General features: G+C 44.7%; 1 protein-coding gene across 3 annotated transcripts in view; it reads right to left on the bottom strand.

The window, feature by feature from the left end:
* LOC144670180 (ADP-ribose glycohydrolase MACROD1-like) overlaps positions 1–20,231 on the bottom strand; it is an 886,999-nt gene that overhangs the window by 59,220 nt on the left and 807,548 nt on the right. For all 3 annotated transcript variants that reach the window (XR_013573837.1, XM_078532655.1, XM_078532656.1), the window contains one exon: positions 11,274–11,392. Coding sequence is in view for 2 of the 3 variants with exons in the window: in XM_078532655.1 (XP_078388781.1) it covers positions 11,274–11,392 (119 nt within the window). In the remaining variant the exon portion in view is untranslated. The remainder of the gene's footprint in view (positions 1–11,273; positions 11,393–20,231) is intronic.

The following is a 20,231-nucleotide window of genomic DNA, read 5'->3' as shown; positions in this document are numbered from 1 at the left end:
CGGTGATTACTTCGGTGCTGCTTCATGCTCTCGTCGGGACCTGGAAAAATTTATTAATTTTGCTTCCAATCTCCACCCCTCCATCATTTTCACATGGTCCATCTCTGACACTTCCCTTCCCTTCCTTGACCTCTCTGTCTCAATTTCTGGTGATAGACTGTCCACCAATATCCATTACAAGCCTACCGACTCCCACAGCTACCTCGACTACAGCTCCTCACACCCCGCTTCCTGTAAGGACTCCATCCCATTCTCTCAGTTCCTTCGCCTCCGTCGCATCTGTTCTGATGATGCTACCTTCAAAAACAGTTCCTCTGACATGTTCTCCTTCTTCCTTAACCGAGGTTTTCCACCCACGGTCGTTGACAGGGCCCTCAAACCATGTCCGGTCCATCTCCCACACATCCGCCCTCACGCCTTCTCCTCCCTCCCAGAAACATGATAGGGTCCCCCTTGTCCTCACTTATCACCCCACCAGCCTCCGCATTCAAAGGATCATCCTCCGCCATTTCCGCCAACTCCAGCATGATGCCACCACCAAACGCATCTTCCCTTCACCCCCCCCGGCGGCATTCCGTAGGGATCATTCCCTCCGGGACACCCTGGTCCACTCCTCCATCAACCCCTACTCCTCAACCCCCACCTATGGCACCTCCCCATGCATACGCAAAAGATGCAACACCTGCCCCTTCACTTCCTCTCTCCTCACCGTCCAAGGGCCCAAACACTCCTTTCAAGTGAAGCAGCATTTCACTTGCAGTTCCCCCAACTTAGTCTACTGCATTCGTTGCTCCCAATGCGGTCTCCTCTACATTGGAGAGACCAAACGCAAACTGGGCGACCGCTTTGCAGAACACCTGTGGTCTGTCCGCAAGAATGACCAAAACCTCCCTGTCACTTGCCATTTTAACACTCCACCCTGCTCTCTTGCCCGCATGTCTGTCCTTGGCTTGCTGCATTGTTCCAGTGAAGCTCAACGCAAACTCGAGGAACAGCACCTCATCTTCCGACTAGGCACTTTACAGCCTTCCGGACTGAATATTGAATTCAACAACTTTAGATCTTGAACTCCCTCCTCCATCCCCACCCCCTTTCCGTTTCTTCCCCCTCCCTTTTGTTTTTTCCAATAATTTATATAGATTTTTCTTTTCCCACCTATTTCCATTATTTTAAAATTTATACTGTTTATGCCCTGTTAGTCTTATTTCACCCCACCCCCACTAGAGCTGTACCTTGTGTGTCCTGCTATCCATTCTTAATTAGCACATTCTCTTAGATAATATCACCACCTTCAACACCTCTTTGTTATTTTGTCTGTGACATCTTTTGATTATCTGCTCCTATCACTGCTTGCTTGTCCCTACAACCACCCCCACCTCCGCCCCCCCCACCACCCACCCCCCCACTTCTCTCCCCCCACCTCCCTCACCTTAAACCAGCTTATATTTCACCCCTCTCCTAATTTTACTCAGTTCTGTTGAAGGGTCATGAGGACTCGAAACGTCAACTTTATTCTTCTCCGCCGATGCTGCCAGACCTGCTGAGTTTTTCCAGGTAATTCTGTTTTTGTTTTGGATTTCCAGCGTCCGCAGTTTTTTGTTTTTATCATAATGCAAGCAGAGGGTCAGTTTAATACCAAGCTGCTGCACATTGTTTTAGAATCTGTGTGGCTGCACCATGTCCATGATATACTTGTGGTGAATAGGAATGTTTAGGCTTTACATTGTTATCCTGCCAACCTACGCTTCCAGTGCCCACTTTTCTTTTTGATTTTCAGTGGATCTCTTGCATTTTCTCCCCTCCAGTTTTCTCCAGCCCTAAAAGGTGTGAAATCCTTGTTGCTTGTGCTTTGGCTGTCCTCTAGTTACTTGTATGAATGGTCATTCTTAATGCATGAATTTGAGTAGTGACTGTCCTACCCTGCTCTCACTTGATATAGGCACATATGTACACTCTGCAGCAAAGGGTTGCCGACTCTCCTGGGTTGTCCTGGACTCTCGAGGAATTAATTTCCTGGACACTGGGCTGAGCAAAAATGTTAAGGAGGGCATTTTAGAAACATTGTGTGTTGTTTCACTTTCACTGTACGCGGGAGGTCATGAGGTAAAATCTCTAGGAATACTTTCAACCAGAGTTGGTAACCCTGTTTGCAGCAGGAGTTGGTGTCTCGTAATAAGGAGCAGGAAACCTGTCTGAGTTTTAATTCCTGAATTTGGGGCCATTGAAGGCAGCACTCACCACTGCCGCCCTAGCACAGAAACAGGCCTTTCAGCCCTACAGCCTCCACCCACGTAACTTCATCTCACCAACTGAGCTCTGATTCAGGTGCCAGAACACACCAGGATATCAGCCATAGACTAAATTTATTGTATTGGATTTGAAAGAAAAACTTGCATTTACATAGCACCTATCACCATCTCAGGGTGCCGCAAAGCGCTTTCTCACCAGTTAAATATTTTTGAAGCATGCTAACTATAGTAATGTAGGAAATGTGGCTACCAATTTGCACAGAGCAAGCCCATGCAAATAGCAAACTGATAATGACCAGATAATCTGTGGCCTGAATTTTTCAGATGGCAGGGAACACATCCCTGCTCATTCCAAGTGCCCGCAACCACTTTACGCTCGAATGAGTGTCAATTGGCCCCAGATGGACCTCCACCCCTCACTTGGGAGGAAGTCCTGCCGAGACCAATCTGATTGGCTGGCAGCTCTCTAGTCCCTGCAACAACAGCGCTGCAGTGGAAAGAAGTAGTTCAGGAAGACATTGGAATGCGGGGCTGGCAGGAACCAGGAGAGAATCCTGTTCCTTCAATTTCACGCTGCCCCCCCATCTAAACACCCACAGGTGGGGGGGCATAAAATTCTGACCTGTGTTTTTTTAATGATGTTGGTTGAGGAATGAATTTTGACCCCAAGACAGCAGGGATAGCTCCCTGATGTTCAAAATAGTAGTTGTTGGATCACTGACATCCATCTTAGATGGCAAACAGGGCCTTGGTTTAACGTTTTATCCAAAAGACAACACCTCCGACAGTGTAGCAGCACTCCTTGAGTGCTACACTGGACTGTAAACCTGGATTATGATCCATGGAAATGGAGAACAGGAATTAACGTGACTATGCTGTGCATCCACAGAGGGATCAGTGTACTCTCATCATTATTTTAGAAGAATTGCAGGAAATTAAATGACAGGGGATTAAGCTAGGAGGTATCTCACTGCAATATACATGATTGTGCAGAGGCTTGACAGGCTTGACACTGAGACGTTGTTTCCCCCAGTTTGGGGAACCCAGAACATGGGGGCACAGTCTCACGATAAGAGGACAATCATTTAGGGCTGAGATGAGGAGAAATTTCTTCAGACAATGGGTTATGAGTCTTTGGAATTCTCTCCCCCAGCGGGTTGTGGATACTCCATTGTTGAATATATTTAAGGCTGGAATAGACAACTGTTGGTCTCTCAGAGAATCAAGAAGTATAGAGAGCGGATGGGAAAGTGGAATTGAAGCCCAAGATCAGTGTTAATCGTGTTGAATGGTGGAGCAGGCTCGAGTGGCCGGGTGGTCTATTCCTGCTCTTATCTCTTGTGTTCTTGTGGGTCTGGTAATGCAACACTCCTGCAGTGCTGGAGCAGGACAAGAGAGCCTGGTGATAAGACAGACACTGACAAAAGATACAGTGACAAACTCTCTACCTCATTTATCAATGCACTTTGCAATGAGAACAAGGAGTCCAAACAGTGCCCTGACACCTCTGGAGAAGCAGCAAATTGGAAATTGACAAGTCTTTCACTATAATCTCATTTATGTGAGGGTTAAGTATCACACATTAGCCTTTTGTCTTCCCTGGCATTTTCTGACATTGAAATTTAACCCTTTCATCGTCCAGTCACACTTAAATGTTGTTGGACTATCGGGGATGGTATGTTGATCTGGATGACATGGCGGGTGTAAGAACACTCGGGTAAATGTTATGTTAGCACTCCTGGGACAGAGCTCCATGAGGAGGACAGAAATCAGGAGTTTAGCTGTGCAGCTCAGCATTTACTCTAGGCTAGGGATCCTCCAACAAGTAACCCACTTCCTTACTCCCCAAAGCCTGTCCACCATCTACAAGGCACAAGTCAGGAATGTGATGGAATACTCCCCACTTGCGTGGATGAGTGCAGCTCCCACAATATTCAAGAAGCTTGACACTGTCCAAGACAAAGCAGCCTGCTTGATTGGTACCACATCCACAAACATTCACTCCCTCCACCACCGACACACAGTGGCAGCAGTGTGTACCATCTACAAGATGCACTGTAGAAATTCACCAAGCCTCCTTAGACAGCACCTTCCAAACCCACGACCACTGCCATCTAGAAGGACAAGAGCAGCAGACACATGAGAACATCACCACCTGGAAGTTCCCCTCCAAGTCTCTTGCCATCCTGATTTGGAAACATATCGTCGTTCCTTCACTGTCGCTGGGTCAAAATCCTGGAACTCCCTTCCTAACAGCACTGTGGGTGTACCTACACCACATGGACTGCAGCGGCTCAAGAAGGCCGCTCAACACCACCTTCTCAAGGGCAACTAAGGATGGGCAATAAATGCTGGCCCAGCCAGCGAAGCCCACATCCTGTGAATGATTAAAAAAAAACTGATCCACAGTACATTTTGGTTAGCGACTGGTACAGGCTGTGGAATGACCTCTGTTTCCAAAATCCTGATATGCATTTTACATTGCATAAAGCTTTACACCAAAAGACATAACTTGTAAAATTTGTCCCAGTATTCCTTTCTCTATTTTTCAAAGAACAAAGAACAAAAAAATGTACAGCACAGGAACAGGCCCTTCGGCCCTCCAAGCCTGCGCCGATCATATTGCCTGTCAAACTAAAACATTTTGCACTTCTGGGGTCTGTATCCCTCTATTCCCATTCTATTCATGTATTTGTCAAGCTGCCTCTGAAACACCACTATCGTACCTGCTTCCACCACCTCCTCTGGCAGCGAATTCCAGACACTCACTACCCTCTGCGTAAAAAACTTGCCCCGCACATGTCCTCTAAAGTTTTCTCCTCTCACCTTAAATCTATGTCCCCTAGTAATTGACTCTTCCACCCTGGGAAAAAGCTTCTGACTATCTACTCTGTCCATGCCACTCATAATTTTGTAAACTTCTATCAAGTCGCCCCTCAATCTCCGTCGCTCTGGTCAGAACAATCCAACCTCTCCTCATAGCTAATAACCTCCAGACCAGGCAGCATCCTGGTAAACCTCCTCTGCACCTTCTCCAACGCCTCCATATCCTTCTGGTAATGTGGCGACCAGAATTGCATGCAATATTCCAAGTGTGGCCTAACCAAGGTTCTATACAGCTGCAGCATGACTTCCCAGCTTTTATACTCAATACCCCTGCCAATGAAGGCAAGCATGGCGTATGCCTTCCTGACTACCTTATCCACCTGCGTTGCCACTTTCAGTGACCTGTGGACCTGTACACCCAGATCCCTCTGCCCATCGATGCACTTAAGGGCTCTGCCTTGTGCTTTTATTGCTTCTCTTTCTTGACCTCTGTTTCCATACAGGATTCACTGACGAAGGATGACATTGAGTATCCCCGGCCCAGACATTTGTCAAGGTCACTTTGAACTAATATCAGAGGGTGTGAAATCATTTTAAAATATAAGAATCAACACAAATCAGCATCAGCAGTTCAAGATGCACTCCAGGATTTGAGCACAACAATGTCGGTTAACACTCTGCTGCAGTACTGAGGGAGTGCTGCACTGTTAGAGCTGCACTGTTGCAGATGAGATATGAAACCAAGGCCTCGTGGAGTGGATCTTAGGTGGATCCCATGGCCACTACTTCGAGGAAGGGTAGGGGGCTTAGCCCCGGTGTCCTGGGTCCAATATTTATCCCTCAATCGACTTTGCAAAAACAGATTATCAGGTCATTATCACATTGCTGTTTGTGGGAGCTTGCTGTGCACAATTCAGCTAATTTATTCACTACATTATAACACAGACTTCAAAAAATACTTTGTTGGCTGTAAAGTGCTTTGAAACGCACAATGGTCTTGAAAGGCAATATAAATGCAAGTCTTTCTTTTTCTACAAAAACAAACAAATTTGCTGAAGTAGATGAAAACAGAAAATGCTGGTAATACTCAGCCGGTCAGGTGACATCTCAGGAGAAAGAAACAGAGTCAACAGTTCAGATCAATGATCTTTCACCTGAACTGGGAAGTTAGAAATGTTATACATTTTAAGCAAGTAAAAAAGGATGGCGGGGTCGGGGGAGGGTGGTGGTTGGGAAAAAGAACAGGCCTGTGGTAGGATATGTGGAAGACAAGAAATATTAGAAGACAAAAGTGTTGGTGGTGCAGAGCCAAAGGGAGTGAAAGTAAAGAAACAAGGGGCAGAATTTTGCCGTCGGCGAGCATGGGGCGGAGCCCGCTCACCGACACGTAAAATGACACGGGAAGACGTTGGGTGGAACCCCCGATGTCATCCCGCCCCATTTAAATTTTCAGGAAGGCGGGCCCACAGCAAAATCAGCTGCGGGTCCGCCGACCTGTCAATGGCCAATTGAGGCCATTGACAGGGTCATTTAAACAATTAAAGGACCTGCCCATCCAACCTTAAGGCTGGCAGGCAGGCCAGGAGCCCCAGCGGCTAATAGGTAAAACATGAAACCTCATCCAGCAGCGGGGTGAGGTTTCATGCAGGGTTGCAAAAAATTTTAATAAAGTTATAATGTAAATTATGAACATGCCTCATCTCATTTTTTTTTCATATTTTTAAAAGTGTCAGTGATCTCCCTGAGGCAGCACTTAGCCTCAGAGAGATGTGCGCTTTTTCGTGCGCATGCGTGAAAAAGCGCACTCTCGCTTTTAGGGAATCGCCCCCCCCGCCCGCACAGGAAGCGCATAGCACTTCCCGCCGTATGTCACGCTGGGCGGGCCTTAATTGGCCCGCCCACGTAAAATGGTGGTGGGACCCACTTCTCTGGCGGGGATCGACTCCCCACCTGCCGGAGATTGGGTCGGGCCCGCCCGCCCGGCAGACAGAAAATTCTGCCCAAGAGGAGTGTCTAGAGGAGGTGTGAATCACAGAATGATGAACGGCTGCCATATCTAAACAAAAACAAGAGAAAAACAAGCAAAAATGAAAACCTGCATAAAGGAAACCAAATGGGGGCAGAGGTTGAATTAAATTGTTGAATACAATATTGAGTTTGTAAGGTTGTCAAGTGCATAATCGAAAGATGAGATGCTATTCCTTCCTTGAGCTTACATTGAGCTTCATTGGAACGTCGCAGCAGGTCGAGGACAGAGAGATCAGAGTGAAAGCAAAGTGGAGAATGAAAATGACAAATGACTGGAGGTTTTGGATTTTGCTTAGGGACTGAAAGTACGTTTTCCGCAAGGTGGTCACCCAGTCTACATTTGGTCTTCCCAGTGTAGAGACCACATTGTGAGCAGTGAATACAGTATACTGAATTGAAAGAACATAAGAAGATAAGAATTAGGAGCAGGAGTAGGTCACTTGGCCCCATGAGCTTGCTCTCCCATTCAATAAGATCATGGCTGATCTGACTGTAACCTCAAATCTACATTCCTGCCTACCCCCGATAACCTTTCACCCCCTTGCTTATCAAGAATCTATCTAGCTCTGTCTTAAAAATATTCAAAGGCTCTGCTTCCACTGCCTTTTGAAAAAGGCAAAGACTCTTTCCAAAGACTCATGACCCTCTGAGAGAAAAAATTTCTCCTCATCTATGTCTTAAATGGGTAACCCCCTATCTTTAAACAGTGACCCCTAGTTCTAGATTCTCCCACAACAGGAAACATCCTCTCCACATCCACCCTGTCAAGGCACTCCAGGATCTTAAAGGGTTCAACAGTGCCTCTTACTCTTCTAAACTCCAGTGGATACAAACCTAGCCTGTCCGACTTTTCCTGATAAGACAACCCGCCCATTCCTGGTATTAGTCTAGTAAACCTTCTCTGAACTGCTTCTAATGCATTTACATCCTTCCTTAAATAAGGAGACCAATACTGTACACAGTCTTCTAGATGTGGTCTCACCAGTGCCCTGTCCAACTGAAGCATAACCGCTCTAGGTTGTATTCAATTCCCCTTGCAATAAACAACAACATTCTATTAGCTTTCCTAATTACTTGCTGTACCTGTATACTAGCCTTTTGTGCTTCATGTACTAGGATACCCAGATCCCTCTGAATCTCAGAGCTCTGCAATCTCTCGCCATTTAGATAATATGCTTCTTTTTTATTCTTCCTGCCAAAATGGACAATGTTGCATTTGCCTACATTTTACTGCATTTGCTAGATGTTTGCCACTCACTTAACCTATCTATGTCCCTTTTGTCCCCTTCACAACTTATTTTCCTACCTATATTTTTGTCAACAGCAAATTTAAGCAACCATACCTTCGGTTCCTGTTGCATCAACTGGAAGGCGTGTTTGAGACCTTGGATGATGAGAACGGACGAGGTAAAAGGGCAGATGTTGTATTGCCTGAACTTGTTTGGAAAGGTGCCGTGGGAAGGTGAGTGATTGAGGAGTGAATCAGGGTGTCACAGGGTGTCACAGAGGGCCCTTCAGAATGCTGAAAGTGGGGAAGATATGTTTGATGGTGGCGTTACACTGGAAGTCATAGAAATGGCAGAGGATGATTTGTTGAATAGGAAGACTAGTGGAGTGGAAAATGAGAACAAGGTGAACCTTATCATGGTTCATAACCTGAGAAATCAACTCTGTTTCTCTCTCTACAGATCCTGCCTGACCTACTGAGCATTTTCAGCATTTTCTGTTTTCAGATTTCCAGCATATGCATTATTTTGTGTAGATGTTTTTCTTCCAATTCTTCCCATGTGCTGGGATACACTTCCGTGGTCCTACAGTAATGCTTCATTGTGAGAGTGTAGACAGTGAGCATGAGCATGGTATTCTGCTGGATAGCATCACAAACTACCCTAGCTAGGGTTGTCAACCCTCCAGGATTGAACTGGACTCTTCAGGGATTAAAGACTGATCTGTAGGATACTGCTGGGAGCAGAACCCAGGAAAAAGAATCATATCAGGCAACAGAAAACTGTTTCTTTGAAAACAATCTGTGTTTGCTGGTTACTCAAGTATTGGACAGGGAGACAAAAAAGGACTGTACATCTGACAGTCAAGACTGATCCTTTTGGGTAATGGATAATCTCTTCACTTTCTGATTGGCATGGGAAGGCAGTGCACCATGAGGATGGCCATTTTGGGTGATCAATGGTGGGAGTGAGGGGGTGGGATAGTCCGGGGCAGGAGGCCATGTGATCAGACCTCCAGGTACATGTCCAACTGGGGTTAGTAACCAGTAAGCCTAACTCTGTTCTCACCTGATGCCCACACACATCCATTTTCCAACAATGGTTTCCGGACAGTGATCTCAAGTTGATTCCATTTCACTCCCGCCTTCCCTAGTTAAGGGTCACTGAGACCAAATGAAGCATCCTGGCTGAGGTGGGAGGCTGGGGATTAAATGTGACAGTCTCTGGCTGTACCACACAAGGCAGTGCCTTCTCCCACCGAGTCTTCAGGGGAGCAACCTTAACCAACTAGAGATACTAAGCAGTCCAAGTGTGCTAAACATGGGAGGACAGACTGTTAGAAGGATAAGCAATGCTTGAGATATAGTTCCAGCACAATAATAAAAAATAGGAGAAATTAAGCACAGGAATGAAAGAAATGAACGTTTCCCCTTGAACAATCATCTTCTATTTGGATGATAAGAACTGATATTACAACAGGAAAGGGGACATATTCTTGACATTAACAGACTGTGTGCAAAGCCCATCGAATTTAACAGCATTGAAAAAGGGGCTGCGGCCTCCAGTTCTGGGTTATTGTCTCTTCTGTGCAAGATGAGCGCTTTTAATGTGTCAAGAGTCTCAGGCTAATGACAGGAAAGAGGCATTATGTTAGAATATTTTAAGAATATGGCTTAAATCAAGCATGCTATAGTTTCTCTTCTCACAGAGAGTCCATGCGTTTAATGAGAAGAATCAAGAATACAGGCAAAGGAAAATGAGGTCAGAAAGAAGTTCACATATCATAGAACTGATAGCATTGAAAGACTGCCAAGGCAATCAGGACTATTGAGTCCTACAAGGCAGCAACTAGACATAGACTGGCCTACACTACCATGAGTACAATAAACAAGCATGTGAATCAGAGATGTAGGTTTAAGTGATTGATTTAAATCATCTTGGGTTGATAGCACAGTGTTAACCAACATCATTAAAATTGATCATTTATCTCATTGGTGTTTATGGGAGCTTGCTGTACGCAAATTGGCTTTTGCATTTCCGACATCACAACAGTGTTGACTACATTTCAAAAAGTACTTCAATGGCTGTGAAAGGCATAGGGTGTCTTGATGTCTTGGGGCAAGTTTGTTCTTTATTTTAGGCTGTGTGAATTCTAGTTAGGATGATGTAGTGGATGCCAAAATTGCCCCCACTGACCAAAGGTAAGGAAGTGAAGGAAAAAGTCAACCAGGATTCTTGCTCTTAATCGTTATATCGTTATCCAGTGACTTATATGGAAAATGCAAATCTATATTTCAGGTGAAACTATCTCTGGAACCTCTTCTGCCCCTACAACCCTCTAAGATCTCCATGTGTCTCCCAATTCCGGCCTCTTGAGCATCCCCTGATTTTAATCATTCCACCATTGCTGGCTGTGCCTTCAGCTGCCTGGGTCCTAAGCTCTGGAATTTCCTCCCTAAACCCCTCCACCTCTCTCTCTCTTCCTTTAAGAAGCTGCTTGAAATCTCTCTCTTTGATCAAGCTTTTGGCCACCCGTTCCAATATCTCCCCATGTTGCTCAACATCGAGATTTATTTGCTAATGCTCCAGTGAAGTGCCTTGTGACTTTTTACTATGTCAACGGTGATATATAAATGCAAGCTGTTGCTGAAGCAGAGTAACTATGACTAATCTGCTATCACTTGGGTCTCGTGTTTGAAGTAAAGCCAATTGCCCAGGATATTAAGAGTGCCTGGCACTAACCTGAGCCATGTTCAAAAAAAGCAGCAGTGTCTTCATGAGGGGAGAAAAGCAGGGGAAAAGGGAATTTAAACGATTGATGTCTCTTTTAAAGATTGAAGATTGCCCTTACTGGTCCTTTAAGAAGGAGGATGCTGAGATTCACTGCTTAGTTGGGAACTATCTCTTGCTGCATTTTGCTGTATCAACTTACAAACAGACTTACAATGGTTCGCAGGTTATTGTCCTCAGCAAGTTTCAGACTCTTTATGTAACAACTCTGCAGTGCCTCCTCTGGAAGCCTTTCCTTTCCCTGTACAATGGGCCCCACCGTGTGGATGACATCTACAGAGAGAGAGTAGAAAGAAAGGGGCCAAAATGAACCAAATAGTCACTTTGTGATGCTCTTGATACACATGTCAACATTGTTAAAGTCTCAACATCTGTAGGTTAGAGATAGCTGGTGTTGGAAAAACTGTGCCTTAGAAAATATCTGTGAGAGCCACAGATTTCAATCTCTTTTAAAAACACCATCTAATGTTCAGTGGTGATGCTCATTAGTACGCTAGGATCTAGCTGTGATGTTTAGCTCCCTATACCTGTACCATCTCTTTAAGCTTATTGCTCAGGCACCATATGTGGGAATTCAAGGGTTGATTGATAATTTGTCCCAAAAAAAAATCTTGGGCCTCCCGACCCACTGCCTCCCGGAACACTTACCTTGCACTCCATTGCCAGCATTGAGCGAGGGCTGCACTGTTGGGGTTACAGCCTTTCGAATGAGACATTAAACTGAGGCCCTGCCTGTCAGGGAGAACCCTCTTTCTCTTCAAAATAGTGCTATGGGGTCTTTTACGTCCACCTGAGAGGACAGATGGGTTTAATAGCAAAGAACTGCGGATGCTGGAAATCCAAAACAAAAATAAAAACAGAAATACCCGGAAAAACTCAGCAGGTCTGGCAGCATCGGTGGGGAAGAGCACAGTTGACGTTTCGAGTCCTCATGACCCTTCAACAGAACTCACAGTTGATGTTTCGAGTCCTCATGACCCTTCAACAGATGAGGCTTGAAACGTCAACTGTGCTCTTCTCCACCGATGCTGCCAGACCTGCTGAGTTTTTCCAGGTATTTCTGTTTTTGTTTTTGTTGCAGATGGGTTTAATGTCTCATTCAAAAGATGCGCAGACCTCCCTCTGACTGCACTAAGTATCAGCCTAGATATTTTTGCTCAAAGCCTGTGGAGTGGAGCTTGAATGTATAACCTTCTGGCTTGGAATGAGAGGGCTACCCAATGAGCCATGTCTGACACCTATCAACTAGCTATTGTTTCTCGGTCGATGTCAGATAAACACAAGATTGTAACTTCTTCCTATCTTGACTCTGTTCTCTCTTCCCACCTACATCCGCGATTCCTCTGATGCCCTATGTCATACCAACAGTTTCCAGTTCCCTGGCCCTAACCACCTCCTCTTCACCACGGACGTCCTATCCCTCTTCACTTCCATCCCCCACCAGGATGGTCTGAGGGCTCTCCACTTCTTCCTTGAAGAGGGGCCCGAACAATCCCCATTCACCGCCACTCTCCTCCGTCTGGCTGAACTTGTTCTCTCACTGAACAATTTTTCCTTAAACTTGTCTCACTTCCTCCAAATAAAAGGTGTGGCTATGGGTACCCACATGGGCCCCAGTTATGCCTGTCTCTTTACAGGATATATGGAACATGCCTTGTTCCAGTCTTACTCAGGCCCCCTCCCACAACTCTTTTTTTGGTATATCGATAACTGTTTCGGTGCCGCTTCATGCTCTCATCTGGACCTCAAAAAATTGATCAATTTTGCTTCCAATTTCCACCCCTCTATCACCTTCACATGGTCCATCTCCAACACTTCCCTTCCCTTCCATGACCTCTCTGTCTCCATTTCTGGTGATAGACTGTTCCTCAATATTCATTACAAGCCCACCAACTCCCACAGCTACCTCAACTACAGCTCCTCACACCCTGCTTCCTGTAAGGGCTCCAACCCATTTTCTCCGTTCCTTCGCTTCCTTCGCATCTGTTCCGATGGTGCCACTTTCTAAAACAGTGCTTCTGACATGTCTTCCTTCTTCCTTAACTGAAGTTTCCCACCCATTGTGGTTGACAGGGCCCTCAACCTTGTCCGGCCCATCTCCCACGCCCCTGTCCTCACGCCTTCCCCTCCCTCCCAGAACTATGATAGGGTCCCCCTTGTCCTCACTTTTCACCCCACCAGCCTCCACATTCAAAGGATCATCCTCCACCATTTCTGCCAACTCCAGCATGATGCCACCACCAAACACATTTTCCCTCACCCACTCCTGTCAGCATTCCGTAGGGACCGTTCCCTCCAGGACATCCTGGTCCACTCCAACATTACCCCCAACACGTCTCCCCCTTCCCACGGCACCTTCTCATGCAACCGCAGAAGGTGAGACACCTGTCCCTCCTCACTGTCCAAGGGCCCAAACACTCCTTCCAGGTGAAGCAGCGCTTCATTTGCACCTCCTTCAATTTGGTCTACTGCATTCGTTGCTCCCAATGCGGTCTTCCTCTACATTGGGGAGACCAAATGCAGACCGGGTGACCACTTTGTGGAACACCTTCAGTCTGTCCGCAAGCATGACCCAGACTTTCCTGTTGCTTGCCATTTCAACACACCATCCTGCTCTCATGCTCGCATGTCCGTCCTTGGTCTGCTGCAATGTTCTAGTGAAGCCCAACGCAAATTGGAGGAACTGCACTTCATCTTCCGATTAGGCACTTTACAGCCTTCTGGACTTAACATTGAGTTCAACAACTTCAGACCGTGAATTCTCTCCTCTATCTTCACCCCTTTTTTAATCCCTTTTTCAAAATTCATTTTTATTTTTTATCCACTTTTTATTTTTATTCATTGTTTTATCTCCTTTTTATCCCCCATTTATCCCATTTTCTATCCTCTTTCCCCACTACCACCCATTCCCCCCACCCCACCCCCACAAGGGCCATCTGTTACTTATTCCATGTTGTTCTTTCACACAATGCTGACCCTTGTTCTGCTATTATCACATTCTACTTTCTTACATTTATGCCACTATCAGCACCTTTTTTAGCCCTTACTACCACCATTAACACTCCCTTTGTCCTTTTGTTCATGACATCTTTGTCAGCCTCTCCTTAGTCCCCACCTATCACTGGCCTTCTATCCAGCTTCACATTCTCCGCCCACCTTAAACAGTGTAAATTTCATCTCATTTCTACTTCTCTTTAGCTCTGAAGAAGGGTCCATAAGACCATAAGACGTATGAGCAGAAATAGGCCATTCAACCCATCGTCATACGGACTCGAAACGTTAACTCTGTTTCTCTCTCCACAGATACTGCTAGACCTGCTGCGTTTTTCCAGCATTTTCTGTTTTTGTACACGATTGTACTCAGCTGTGATGCTCCTATGGCTGTTCAGGCTCACTACTTAGTGAAAATACTAAGGGTTGTGTCACCCAAGCTACCCCAGCTGGAAACAGTCTCCTCAGGCGAGGTGGTGAGAAAATTGAAAATAAAGAGGATAAAGTCTTTTTAAAGATTGAACCTTATATAGAAGCATGTTCTTATGCTTCCTTTTGCCAGAAACCAAAAAAAGAAATTGGAAAGATCTATAAAAGATTAACAATGCAATCAAACAGCAAATCCAACTGTCCCTAATCCTGCCAGTTAGAGATCAGACGATTCATTTCAAGCGGTCTATTGCTTTCCATCGATAATACTTTTCATCTCTGCGCTGACAGATTAGACCTAGATCAGACATGGCTGCAGGTCACAGTCTGGGCACTGATATTTTCCTCACATCAAAGAGGCAGAATTGCAAGGAAATTCTCAGTCTTTTGGAGAAAAGGATATTGTTGTTATAAGTTAGGTTATATATGTATTATAATGTTGCAGCGTCTATTCAAGGAGGCCCAAAGGACAATTCAGGCTCTACATTACAGAGGTTAAAAACAGTGAGTTTTTACACAAAGTTCAACTCAGATTTACAGCTTCAAAACTTCCAGCAGCACTCCTGCCAGTTCTTTAGGCTGTACACCATCCCTAGACTGTGTATTGTATCTGCTATCCTGGCCTTTATTTGAAAATCATTCAATTACATTAATGAAAGACCTGAAAAATCATACAAAATACTTGTAAAGTGTTCACTTGGTTAATATTCTTTGACTGAGTACCCATAGCTCCACTTTTCTCACAATAGTCTTTGGTAGGCATTAAATCCCCCACTCCAGCCCTCCCCCACTTCCTCCATCCAAGATTAATGTAACTTCAATTTATGATTTCAACAGTTGGAGACAGAAAGATTGGTCAGGCTTCTAACTCCTGACTGCTATCCAGTGTTTCCTGAAACTTGTGCTTATATGATGCATTTCCAAAGTGCTGTAGAGCCAAATAGGTGTTTTTGAAGTGTAAGCACACTGTTGTTCTGTAGGAAATGCGGCAACCAATTTGTGCACAGCAAGCTCCCACAAACAGCACTGAGGTAAAGATCAGATCACCTGTTTTATTAGTGATGTTGGTTGAGGGGTAAATATTGGTCCCGGGACACTGGGGAGAACTCCCCCCAGCTTTTCTTCCAATAACCACTGTGGAATGTTTTATTTCACCAGAAAGGGTGGATGGGTTGTGTTTTAAAGTCTCATGTAAAAGACAGCACTCCGACAATGCAATGCTCCCTCAGTACCGGTGCCTGGGGTGTCAGCCTAGATTGTGTCTCTATCACAGTTGTCTTCACTATTTTTCAAGCAAAGGCCACTTTAGCAAAAAACATGCAGTGTGAGAGCCACATCGACTACTAAATTATCTTTGCTTATTGCTCCAATAACTCACTTGGGCCAAAAAAATACACAACACCAACGGTTGAATACTCTGCTAGTGGTTACTATGGTAATATAACTCTTACTATACAATGCACATACTAGGTATACTTATTAACACACATTGTGCATGCGGTCAATGTGACATGTAAAGAAGGCTGACTTTTGATAGGCTGGGTGCACAGTCTTCAATGCTAATTATAAAATAAATAGGAATATAATGCTGGTTGGGCTCCGGCTCGCCGCGACCCTCTGAGGATAAAGGGGTTACTGAAAATGGATGGATGCAACTGGGGAGCCACAATTAATATCGGTGGGCCTTGCAATGAAGAACACTGCTTGATTGGATTCAGGATATGACTCAGATGTGATGGTCCACATGGTGGAACAACCTGTTGACACTCAAATGAAAAGCAGCTTGTAGAACTGTTTCTGGCGTGAGTCACTCTTCAGAAGAAACGGAGTGGGTTGGGGGCGGGGAGCAAAGGCGAAAAAGAAAGGAGAAAAATAATGGAAAGAGAGAGAAAAAATTGTTGATTTCAGTGTCTACCGAGGTGTATTACAATCTAATTTGCACGCTGTGCCTGTTTGTTTGACACAAGCGCTTGCTGTGTGCAGTGACCTGCAGCAATGCAATAGAAGAATGAAGCACCAATCTCAGACAGCAGCCACAGAAATAACCTCAGCAAACAATATGGCAATTAGACAGGGCTCTGTGTCTCACAGCAGTGGTATAAGACGACGGTGTCTGTTTTGTAAAATAGCTCTGTGGGGCCCCGCTGTCTTACTATTAAAGGGTCTGCATGCCATAGTGCTCTGTTACCAATGGGACTCTGGCTCTGTTTCAATGCTGACAAACTGAACAACAGTCTCTTCTCTCAGAGAATGTGGAAATCGAAACACAAGAAGATCAGCCATGATTTTATTGAATGGTGGAGCAGGCTCGAGGGACCGAATGGTCTACTCCTGTTCTTATTTCTTATGTAGAATGGTTATAGGTCTTGGAGCCAAATGAATGTTTGTTGCCTTAATAACCTTCTTTATGAATGTGGATTGAAAGCATTATGTGCCAAAATTTTAATGGAATCTGAAGCATAATATGCAGCTGGCACCCCCCCCCCACTTGCCATATAGGCCTTAAGTTCTGGAATTCCTCCCCAAACCTCTCTCTCCTCCTTTGTTTAAAACCTACCCCTGATTAAACTTTTCATCATCTGTCCAAATGCCTCCTTCCTTAGTTTGGTGCTGATTTATGTCTGATAAAGCTCCTTGGAATGGTTTACTATGTTATAGGTACTATATAAATGCAAGCTGTTGTTGTAATGTCCTTGCCAATTCATACTTTGGGAAATAGGTATGCCGAGCTGACATGGCTATGCAGAAAATTATTGCTCCCTAGTAATCACCCACTGAGGCTCAGAGTAGCACTCCAATGCTTTCCTGGCTGAGATCAATCCCAATTTCCTCATTTTGGAGTTTACAATTTTATACATTTTAGAGATTATACCAAGGGTTCATAATACCCTGTGATCCAGAGAATGGTTACTGCACAGAAGGGGACCATTCAGCCCTTCAAGTCTGTGGCAACTTTCTGCAAGAGCAACTCAGCTCAGGAAACTCCCCTCTGCCCTTTCTCTGTAGCTCTGCAAATATTAATTCTTCCAGTAATAATCCAATTTCCTTTTGAACGCCACAATTGAATCTGCCTCCACCTGGCTCTCAGGCATTGCATTCCAGATCCTAACCACTCACTATGTAAAAAGGTTTTCCTCATGTTGTCCCAGTTATTTTGCGATTCATCTTAAATCAGTGTCCTCTGGTTCTCCACTCTTTTGCTGTTGGGTTATGGGTTTGTTTGGTGTCTCAATGATGAGAGCTTGAGACTTGTATGTTTAACATGAACACTTTATTGTTAATCTTTAACTATGTATTGATCCCAGTTACTGCCATGCATGGTGCTGCTGCTGCCATGCAAGTTCCTTTTAAAATATTCTCTGAGTTTATTACCATGTGACTCGATACATCATACGATGGGCAGTGCTATTCTTCAGTGCCACATTCACCCTTGCTCTGCCGAGCACCTTTACATTACAATTGCATGCAGGCACACTCAGCATCCGCCAATGGGAACAGTCTCTCCCTATCCATTTTGTCCAGGCCCCTCATGATTTTGAATACCTCTATCAAATCTCCTACTGACCTTCGCTTCTTTAAGGAGAGCAGCTCCAGCTTCTCCAATCTATCCATGAAACTGAAATCCTTCATCCTTGGAACCATTCTTGTAAATCTTTTCTGCACCTTCTCCAATGTCTTCACATCCTTCCTAAAAGTGAGATGCCCAGAATTGGACACAGTACTCCAGTTGAGGCTGAATCGCTGTTTTATACAGGATTATCATAGCCTGCTTGCTTTTGTATGTCTCTATTTAAAAAGCCCAGGACCTCGTATGTTTTCTTAATCACCTTCTCAACCTGCCCTGTCACTTTGACAATTTGTGCGCATGTGCCCCCAGGTCCGTCTGCTCCTGCACCTCTTTTAGAATTGTATCCTTTATTTTATATTGCCTCTCCTTATTCTTCCAACCAAAATGTATCACTTGTCACTTCTCTGCTTTAAATTTCATCTGCCAGTGTCTGCCCATTCTACCAGCTTGTCTATGTCCTCTTAAAGTCTCAGTATTATCAGTATGATCATCATGCTATAAAAGGGATACATATACATTGGAGAGGGTGCAGAGAAGACCAACTAGGCTGATAGAGGCTGAGCTATGAGAAAAGCTTAGAGAAACTTAAGCTCCAAAGTCTGGAGGGCAATTATTAAAAGCGGCAGATATGGGGAGATGGTGATAGTGGTAATGTCAATGGACTAGTAGTCCAGAGGCCCAAATTAATGCTCTGGGGACATGGGTTCAAATCCCATCACGACAGCTGGCAGAATTTAAATTCAATGAATAAAATCTGGAACTGAAAGCTAGTCTCAGTAATGGTGACCATAAAACCATAATTGGTTGTCCTGTCACGAATGTCTTTTAGGGAAGGAAATCTGCCGTCCTTACTCGGTCTGGCCCAAACATGGCTCCAGACCTACAGCAACGTGGTTGACTCTTAACTCCCTTCTGAAACGGTCTAGCAAGCCACTCAATTCAAAGGCAATTAGGGATGGGCAACAAATGTAAAACCCACATCTGATGAAAGAATAAATAAAACAAAATACCCAGAATAATTCAAAACAAGTCGGGCCTTTATGATATATCATCAGTGAAATTACATTTAGAATAGAAATAAGAAAAAAATGCCTTTTCTCAAAAAATGATGAATGCTCAGAATAACATGCCACATAGGTGGAAGAATGTGAAAGGAAGTGATCAGAATGCAATTGGATCACAGTTAGCACATCAGTGTGTACAATGTGGTGATAATTCCCTTGTCCCGACCCCAAGTTCACGGCTGGCTGATTTCCACAATCCAACCTCTCTCGGATCTTATAACTGAGTGGAAGCAAAGGTAAATGTTCATTATCGATGTGATGTTGAAGCTTTGGGGACATCAGCATCAACCTGAAGACCAGCGGTGAAGCTAGAGGTCTTCAGCTGGCACAGGAGCTGCTGAGGGTGGGAGGGTGGGAAAGGAGAGCCACAGAGGACTAGGAGACCTAGTAATCTCAGAACCCTGTCACACAGCAACATGGTGAATTATCTTTTATGATTCAGACAGATTAATTTATATGCTCATCTGGTTTGTTTACAACATGAACTTGCATATATATAGCACCTTTAATATCATAAAACATGCTAAGGTTATTTGCAGCAGAAAAAAAATGACTGAGAGCCTCATAAGGAGATATTAGAACAGGTGACCAAAAGCTTGGTCAAAGAGGTAGCTTTTAAGGAGTGTCCTGCAGGAGAGAGAGGTGAAGAGGTTTACGGAAAGAATTCCAGAGCTTTGGGGCCTAGGCAGCTCAAGGGACCTAATGGAGGAACGAAGGAGGTCAGGCTGCACCAGAGGTCAGAACTGGAGGTTCTGGAGATTTCTCCGAGGTTGAAATGTGGAGAATCTGCTCGCTAAGTGTGCATCGTGTACCACACAGAGTTGGATGGTGGTGGTGGTGGTGGTGGGGAACATGTACCCAGAGACCAGGGTGCTCAGGCCAATGGGCTTCATGCTATCAGTGGAAAAGAGCTAAAAGGAAATAGGAGCACAGTTTATGGACAAGTTTGTAATTTTTATTGAATGTGTTATTGCTAAATTTTATCTTTAGGGCAATTGAAAAACCACTATGGTTGGTCATAGACCCTGTTTTTTTTAGAACGTGACTGGGTTGAATTTAG

The sequence above is a fragment of the Cetorhinus maximus genome, chromosome 31, assembly GCF_964194155.1.
Source record: "Cetorhinus maximus chromosome 31, sCetMax3.hap1.1, whole genome shotgun sequence".
In the NCBI taxonomy this organism is placed as follows: domain Eukaryota; kingdom Metazoa; phylum Chordata; class Chondrichthyes; order Lamniformes; family Cetorhinidae; genus Cetorhinus; species Cetorhinus maximus.
The sequence above is the reverse complement of the archived record's forward strand: the minus strand, read 5'-3'. Positions and strand labels throughout refer to the sequence as shown.